Source organism: Nyctereutes procyonoides, unplaced genomic scaffold (assembly GCF_905146905.1).
Source record: "Nyctereutes procyonoides isolate TBG_1078 unplaced genomic scaffold, NYPRO_anot_genome, whole genome shotgun sequence".
Taxonomy (NCBI): domain Eukaryota; kingdom Metazoa; phylum Chordata; class Mammalia; order Carnivora; family Canidae; genus Nyctereutes; species Nyctereutes procyonoides.
The window spans coordinates 14,449,176-14,456,721 of NW_026575044.1; the positions used below are offsets into that span (position 1 = coordinate 14,449,176).

The window sequence follows — 7,546 nt, forward strand, 5'->3', positions numbered from 1 at the left end:
TGTTCTGTACAGTCGTGTTGGGATGTTGGTGCTTTCTCGCTGAAATGGCATTTTGGGCAAGTTTCTTCGAGGTGAACCCCTCAAAACTGACAGCTCAGGCGGAAGGAAGTTCCACGGCTGGTTTTGTGGAAGACGCGGTCAAGTTCGGAGGCCCTGTGAGCAGGGGTGCAGGCAGGAAGCTTAAAGAAGGCAGCTGCGCCCCAAGGGCCACACTCAGGGTCTTGGCCTTGGTCCCCCTGCCGGGATTGGCAGTGTGTCAAGATGGGCAGGAATGGTGATTCCCTGGTGGTTGAACCAGCATTTACTGAAGGCATTTGCCCTGGACTGTGCCAGCCCCCAGGTGCTGAGAAGCATCCGGACACAGAGAGGTGCTTCCTGAAACCACACATCAGGATGGGGACTCAGCCTTGTCTGCGGAGGGGGCCATGCGGCTCCTGCCTGTCGGGGCCAGTCTGGTGTCCATGGGTGTGGGTGGAGCTGGAGGGGCTGGCTGTGTGCAGGAGGCTGAGTGAGCTGCCTGCTAATGGGGCCGGGCCACCCTGAGCTGCTCCCTGGGGCTGGACAAGGCCTGGATTGTTCCTTGGCTCCTTTTGTCTCACTCCCCGCCCAGGCCTGGCCCGCCTGCCACTCTCTCCCTCCCGTCAGACTGGCTGGCAGGAGCCTGGGACTCTGCCGGAGGAGCCCTGGGCCTGCTGACCCACCAGCGTAGGAGCACCGGCCAAGCTTGGGGTAAGGACGCTCACCTGGGGCTGTGACACCTGCTCTGGCCCACTCCTCGGTTTCCATGGCTACAGCACACACTCCTCCAGAGACCCTAAACCCTGCTGCTGAGGGACAGGACCCTGAAGGGAGCTAGGCCCTGGCAATCTTCACTCCCAGCCAGCTCCCAGGGAGATGGACAGCAGGCAGGATGGGTCACACCACCCGATCCCATTCCTGGGAGGCTTCATCTAAAAGCTTAGCCAGGGCATGGGGGCTAGAGACAGGGTGTATCTTTGCTTAGCAGGGTCCCGGGCACCTAGCTCAGGGGCCCAGGGCCTGGCAGGAGCAGAGGCATAGGAGGGGGGCCCACCAGCCCTGTGAGGTCCAGAGTGCTCCGAACCAACCGCCACAGCTGGCGGCAGGAAGAGGGGTGAGGCCAGCTGCATTGTTGCAGGGATATTTTGGCCTGAGGAGGGGGAGGGTCTTACTCTCCCTTCCCCTGGGCGGCTCCACCCGCCTGGCTGGCCCAGCCCCTCTGCTGGTGCCAAGGAATGTGCCTGGAGTGGCAGGCGGAGCTGCGGCCACCCGGAGGCAGTGCACAGGTCTGGAGCTGAGGGGTATGGGCTCAGGAGGGTCGGGGGGGCCCCCCAGGACACAAGTGTAGTCCTTAAAGAAGAGCCAGGCACCCACCCCCCATTCGTTGCCCTTCCCACGGCCATCTGGCCTCTCCAGGAATTCTCAGCAAGCGCCATAAACTTTCAGTGTTCAGCCCTGGTTCTGCCGGCCAAGGGGCTTTCTGGTGGGGGGGTGGGGGTGCTCATGCTTTCTCTGCACTAACCACCCTGACTCGGGGTTTTTTTGAGACCGAAACTGCGGTCAGGGGACCTGGATCCAGAGTCTGGGGCTACTAACCTGGGCAGCCTTTGGGCTGGGGAGCACACTGCAGTCCCACTGTACAGCCCACCTCAGAGGGGGAACTGCTCTGGGCTAGGATGGAGAGGGTGGGGTTACATGCTGTGATGACCTGATGACAGGAAGCAGGATGGCCTCCTCCCCCACCCCACCCCCCAGCCTGCAGGAGTCAACTCCACCCTGGCTCCCACCCACACCCGCAGTGTCCTGCACAGCCCAGCCAGCAGCTAGGGGACCAGGCCCGGCCGGGTGAGAAGGGGCCAGTGGGTGAGGGCAGATTCCTGATTCCCTCACCCTGCACTTTGTCTCTAGGTCAGCGTGGAGGTGCTGGGCTGCCATGCTCAGTCTCAAGCTACCCCAACTCCTTCGAGTCCACCAGGTCCCTCGGGTGAGGGGCTTGACCCACCATCTCCCATTCCCCAGGCTACTTATGGGGCAGAGGCCCTTCCCTTGAAGCAATAGCGGGGGTGGGGGGTGGTCTCTCCTGCAGGCCGTCTCATCCCTACCATCCCTCTGCCCTCTAAGGAACCTGCTGGCGACCCCTCCCCAGAGCCCCCTCCTTCCCCGGGGCTCCCGGTCTGTGCCCGCCCCCCCCCTTCCTCACTGTCCCCTCCTCCGTTTGTCCTCCGCTCTCTGGACCTGCGGTAAGATGGGGATCCGGTTGGGTTTGGCTTTGGGGCTGTTGTGACCTCCATCCCAGTCTCATCGATGCCGCTTGCAGAGACCTCTCCCGGAGAGGGAGGGTCGGGCGCTGTGACGCCCCTCCTGTGTCCCACCGGCCCCTGCACAGGTGTTCTGGGAAGACGGCATCATGTCTGGCTACCGCCGCCCCACCAGCTCGGCCCGGGACTGTGTCCTCAGCTCCTTCCAGATGACCAACGAGACGGTCAACATCTGGACTCACTTCCTGCCCACGTGGTGAGGCGCGCCCTGAGGGCTCCCCGGCGGGCAGGGGCCGGGGCTGTGCGGCCCGCGGGCGGCCGGTGGCCTGAGCACCTGCCCCCCCCCACCCCGCCCCGCCCCGCAGGTACTTCCTGTGGCGCCTGCTGGCGCTGGCGGGGGGCCCGGGCTTCCGGGCGGAGCCGTACCACCGGCCGCTGCTCGTCTTCTTGCTGCCCGTCTGCCTCTACCCCTTTGCTTCGTGCTGCGCGCACACCTTCAGCTCCATGTCGGCCCGCGCGCGCCACATTTGCTACTTCCTGGACTACGGCGCGCTCAGCCTCTACAGCCTGGGTCAGCCCCACGCGGCCCTCAGGGGGGCGGGGCCCTCGGTGGCAGGGCCCGGGAGCTGCGGGGACCGGGCAAGGGCGGGTCCCGGGAGCGATGGGGGCATGCCCTGGTGTGTCGGGGGGCGCTCCAAGCAGGAAAGGGGCGGGGCCGAGGTGTTCTGGGGGCGGGCCCAGGGCGGGGACCAGAGGGTGCTGGGGGCGGGGGCGGGCGGGGGCGGGCGGGGTTTGGGGCCCGGACCTGGGCGTTCTGCCCCGGGGCAGGGGTGGGGCCGGGCACTCTAGGGGGCGGGGCGCGGCCTTGGGATCTCAGCTCCTGCCCCCCCACCCTTTTCCTCTTCAGGCTGTGCCTTCCCCTATGCCGCCTACTCCATGCCGGCCTCCTGGCTGCACAGCCGCCTGCATCAGCTCTTCGTGCCTGCTGCCGCACTCAATTCCTTCCTGTGTACCGGCCTCTCCTGCTACTCTCGGTGGGTTCTCTGCAGGGGCGGAAGGGGCAGTCGGAGGGACAGGACTGGGCACCCCCAAACACACTGGAGGCCAGTGGTGGAGTTCCTGACCAACATGAGTGACCATGTCCCGACTCACCAAGGACTCGGGGTGCCGCTGGGGTGCTAGCACCACACCTGCGCATCTCCTAGTTCCACAGCTGCCCAAGGTAGGCAGGTGTCCCCGCTTCACAGCAGTGGTCATTTCCACAGGGGCCACCTGCCCCGAGGGCTTCACAACCACTTAGCTACACTGACATCCGTCTTGGCCAAAGGACACCTGTCCTGAGAACACCACCTGGAGAAGGGTAACCAGCCTCTCCCTTCTTCCCTCCCTCCCTCCCTCCTCTAGCTTCCCTGAACTCGAGAGCCCTGGGCTCAGTAAGATCCTCCGCACAGCTGCCTTCACCTATCCCTTCCTGTTTGACAACCTCCCGCTCTTCTACCGGGTAAGGGGGCCTGGGGCCCCTGATCTTCCCCTAGAGACACTCCCCCCCCAGATACTCTCCCCCACAGAGGCCCTCCTGCAGAGCCCCCCCCCAGACCCTCCACCCCCAGAGCACCCCCCCCACCTCTGCCGTCCTTTGCCAGCTTGGATTATGCTGGGGCAGAGGCCACACCTGTGGGCAGGAGGCGCTGAGCCCCAGCCACAGCTACCACCTCCTCTGTGCACTGCTCACCGGCTTCCTCTTCGCCTCTCACCTGCCCGAGCGGCTGGCCCCAGGGCGCTTTGACTACATTGGTGAGAGCTCAGGAGTGGTCCCTGTCCAGGGAGGGGTGCGGGGGGGGGGGTAGCATCCCAGGGCAGAGTGAACAGGGATGAATTATCACAGCCAGAGACAGGGCCTAGGTCCAGGCTCACCCTCCTCAGATAACAAAACCAGTAGCATGTACACTGGGGGCCTGATGCACACTGGCTCACTCCCATGGGTAGGTTTTCTTATTCCCAGAGGATGCAGTAGTCAGGGTGGCCCCTGGGCATGCGGTCTGTGCCCTGAGCTGCCCCCACCCCACAGGCCACAGTCACCAGCTGTTCCACATCTGTGCTGTGCTGGGCACCCACTTCCAGCTGGAGGCAGTGCTGGCCGATATGGGATCTCGCCGGGCCTGGCTGGCCATGCAGGAGCCGCCCTTGGGCCTGGTGGGCACAGTAGCCACGCTGGGCCTGGCAGTGGCTGGGAACTTGCTCATCATTGCTGCCTTCACAACCTCTCTGTTTCGGGCCCCCAGCACAAGCCCCCTGCTGCAGGGCAGCCCCTTGGAGGGGGTTGTGAAGGCCAGACGACACTGAGGTCCCATCTCTGAGCCTGCCCCACCCCACCCCGGGGAAGGCAGAGGCCAGGCTGGAGGCTGGGAAGGAGCCCAGATCCCAGATGGGGTCTGATGAGGTGGGGTGCAGGGGGAGCCTGGAGCCAAGAATGACTGAGGAGAGAGGGCATAGGGGATGAGGGGGCAGAGGAAGTGCTGGCTATAAGCAGGAGGCAAGGAATGTGTGCTTAGTGGGGCCAGGGCAAGTGCTGAGGGTCTGAGAGGGGCAGTGCGAGCATCCAGGCTGCAGCTAGCCCCTGGCAGGACGCTGGGGACAGGGGTGCTGCGGCCCTTCCACCCACTCCCATCCTGGCCTGCAAGCCTTTGCCCAACACACGGGAGAACTAACATCACTAACGTAGCAGCCCCCCCCCCCCCGCCACTATGCTGTTCATCAGGCCACGAGGCCCACTGTGCCTTCACCTCCCAAACCAGGTGCCACCTGCCAGCAGTGCTTGGCACCCCCCAGTCCCCCAGGATGTGCCTGTTCCAGTCACCACACGTAACTCAGAGTGTCCAGGCTGTTGGGTCTTTCTGGATGTCATGGGACGGTGTGGTAGGGGGGCACCCATTATAGTTTTAGGAAGCTGCCTCCCGGGCTTCCAGTTGAGGTGGGTACAAATAAACCAATCAACAGCAGCTTTGGGGAAGTACTTTCTGGGACTGAAGATGGTACACATCCCCTCCCCTGCCGCCCTCACACACCAATTCCACAGATGCACAGAGACAGCCCCACCAATTCCTCTTCTGGAGTTTATTCTGGAGCAGCTGTGATGACAGGGACCCCACACTTGCAGGGCAGGGAGGTCAGGGTGAGGGGAAGGGAGGGGTTCTGGGAGAAGGGGGGGTGGAGGGGTGGAGAGTGGGGCTGGCCGCTCTAGACCGGGCCATAGAAGCGCTGATAAGCTTCCTGGAAGCCAATGTGGTCAGCCAGCTCGTCACAGTTGGGGTTGAGCTCACATACTTCCCTCTTGGGCTCCAGGGGATCCGGGTAGGGGGCCGGGGCGCTGACAGGCCAAGAGAGTGGCATCAGCCTCCAGGAAAAACACCTGCTGCCACCCCCCACCCTGGGGGACCTTGGAGTCCACATCCCTCATCCTGGATTTGCAGCCACAGGGCCCTGGCCCCCTGCTCACCCCAGCCCAGAGTCCAGGTAACGCCGGAGCCTCCTCACCACCTCACTGCCCTCCCGCTTGGACACGAAGGCTGTGGAGCAGAAGGGCCGACATCAGGTGGCTGGGGGCTGGCAGGCTGCACACATGCCCCCCCCCCCCCCGCTCCCGCCTCATACCTGCACCTCCTCTGTGGGATTCAGCACCACTGGGCTTTGCATCTGCAAAGAAGAGTGCCCATTTCATCCCTGCTCATGGGGGGGGGGGGGGCTGCACCTCCTCTCCCTCCACCAGGACACAGCCTGCAGGAGGGTGGTTGGACTGGGAGCTGGACGTGGGGGCACTCACCTGCTGGGCCAGCCAGGCAGAGGCAGAGTGCAGCCACGGCCAGCAGGGCAAAGACCATCAGGGACCGCATGGTGGGTCGGTCCTGTCTGTTCTGTCTGTCTGGGTCTGTGAGCAGCTGCTGCTGGGTCTTAGCTGGCCTGCCTCTCACCGTCAGCACCCTTTATACTCTGGGTCGTGCCCTGGAGGCAAGGGGGGGCACCCACCATGTATGCTGTGGGCGGGCCACGGGCAGATCTGCCAGGGCTATTTGGGAGTCATCCGCCCTGGCTCTGGAGGCCAAATCCCAAAGGATGTGGTTGGAACCACAGCTGCCTGGGCAGGTCTGGCACCACTGCAAGGCGTGCACCCCAAATCACCCAGCTCCAGTGTCAGTGGAAACACCAGCTAGGCAGGCCAGGAGGGGTGGGACAGGAGCCTGGGGAGAAAGGGGGGCTCAAGGCCTAAAATAGACTCCGGTAGAGCTTGGCAGCCCCTGGAAGACTGTGATCTGCACTGTTGGCCCGAGGGCAGGAGCCAAACCCCAGGGAGGGAGGGCCTGGGCAGTGATGCCCTCGTTGACCTGGAAGCACCCTACCCTGTGGGACGTCCAGGGCAGGCCTGGTGTGGGGCTGGTGCCTCAGACCAGGACCCCAAAACCAACAGAGGTGGGCAGTTAGGGAAATAGCTCTTCTGCCTCTGGCAGTGGGGACCCTCTCCCAGGGCCCCTCACAGGTGGAGAGGCAGGGCAAGGAGCAGGGAGACGGGGTGCGCCTCTGGCTCCTGACCTCTGACCCTATTCCTGCCCTTGTGGCCTCCTCAGTGCTAACAACTGCGGGGACCCGTCTTCCAAGACACAGACGTCTAGCCTAAAAAACCCCATCTCAGCACACCTGAGGGTGAGGAGGGAGGGTGTCCTCACTCACCACCCAGCACAGGTGGGGACCTGACATGGCACTTGCTGCCCCCAGCCCACAGCCCAAGGCTGGGCAGGAGGGCGTCTCATGTCAATGCTGCAGCAACCTGGACTCTTTGTCAGTGGCCCCAAACGGACCAACCAAGCCTCCCTGGGGTGAGGTCTTCTCCAGGAAAAAGTTGTGCACCCCACGTGTACCCATCCACTTCACCCACCAATCAGAGGAGGCACCTGTCCTGCTGCTGGCTGAGCACCCCCAATGGCCAGCTGCCCTGGCCAGGGAAGAGGGCCCACCTGCCTGCATGCATGAGCACTCACTGCACACAATACCCAACGGAGGCCGCCACAACGAGCTCAACAGGCAGAGAAGGGTGGAAGCCAGGGGTCTGGCTTCTGTGACAAGGGGCCCTGCTGCCTCCCGCACATGGTGGTCGGGTTCACCCCTGCCAGCCCACCTCAGCCTGGAGGCTCCCAGGCACAGTGGTTGAGGCCTCGCTGGTGGAAGGGGGCCCGGGCCCAAGAGACTGGGAGAGACCCACCAGAGGAAGCATCCTCACA

General features: G+C 64.2%; 2 protein-coding genes across 2 annotated transcripts; one reads left to right on the forward strand and one right to left on the reverse strand.

Moving 5' to 3' along the window:
• Positions 1 to 84: 84 nt before the first annotated feature.
• On the forward strand, positions 85 to 5,275 carry PAQR6 (progestin and adipoQ receptor family member 6). Its single transcript, XM_055323917.1, has 8 exons — positions 85 to 729; positions 1,927 to 2,002; positions 2,405 to 2,532; positions 2,642 to 2,847; positions 3,184 to 3,310; positions 3,681 to 3,777; positions 3,920 to 4,070; positions 4,345 to 5,275. The coding sequence occupies exons 2-8, from the start codon at positions 1,952 to 1,954 to the stop codon at positions 4,617 to 4,619; spliced, it is 1,035 nt and encodes a 344-aa protein (XP_055179892.1). The 5' UTR covers positions 85 to 729; positions 1,927 to 1,951; the 3' UTR covers positions 4,620 to 5,275.
• A 97-nt stretch (positions 5,276 to 5,372) lies between these two features.
• Positions 5,373 to 7,416, reverse strand: BGLAP (bone gamma-carboxyglutamate protein). The gene is made up of 4 exons (XM_055323923.1): positions 6,097 to 7,416; positions 5,928 to 5,969; positions 5,773 to 5,842; positions 5,373 to 5,643 (listed from the first exon to the last, which is right to left on the reverse strand). The coding sequence occupies exons 1-4, from the start codon at positions 6,164 to 6,166 to the stop codon at positions 5,514 to 5,516; spliced, it is 312 nt and encodes a 103-aa protein (XP_055179898.1). The 5' UTR covers positions 6,167 to 7,416; the 3' UTR covers positions 5,373 to 5,513.
• Between the last annotated feature and the right edge of the window lie 130 nt (positions 7,417 to 7,546).

Coding starts and splice junctions, on each gene's coding strand:
- PAQR6 (XM_055323917.1), top strand. CDS start 1,952: ATGCTCAGTCTCAAGCTACCCCAACTCCTTCGAGTCCACCAGGTCCCT. Junction 2,003..2,404: donor GAGTCCACCAGGTCCCTCGG/GTGAGGGGCTTG, acceptor GCCCCTGCACAG/GTGTTCTGGGAAGACGGCAT. Junction 3,778..3,919: donor ACCTCCCGCTCTTCTACCGG/GTAAGGGGGCCT, acceptor GTCCTTTGCCAG/CTTGGATTATGCTGGGGCAG.
- BGLAP (XM_055323923.1), bottom strand. CDS start 6,166: ATGCGGTCCCTGATGGTCTTTGCCCTGCTGGCCGTGGCTGCACTCTGC. Junction 5,970..6,096: donor CTGCCTGGCTGGCCCAGCAG/GTGAGTGCCCCC, acceptor TCTTCTTTGCAG/ATGCAAAGCCCAGTGGTGCT. Junction 5,843..5,927: donor ATCCCACAGAGGAGGTGCAG/GTATGAGGCGGG, acceptor TCTGCTCCACAG/CCTTCGTGTCCAAGCGGGAG.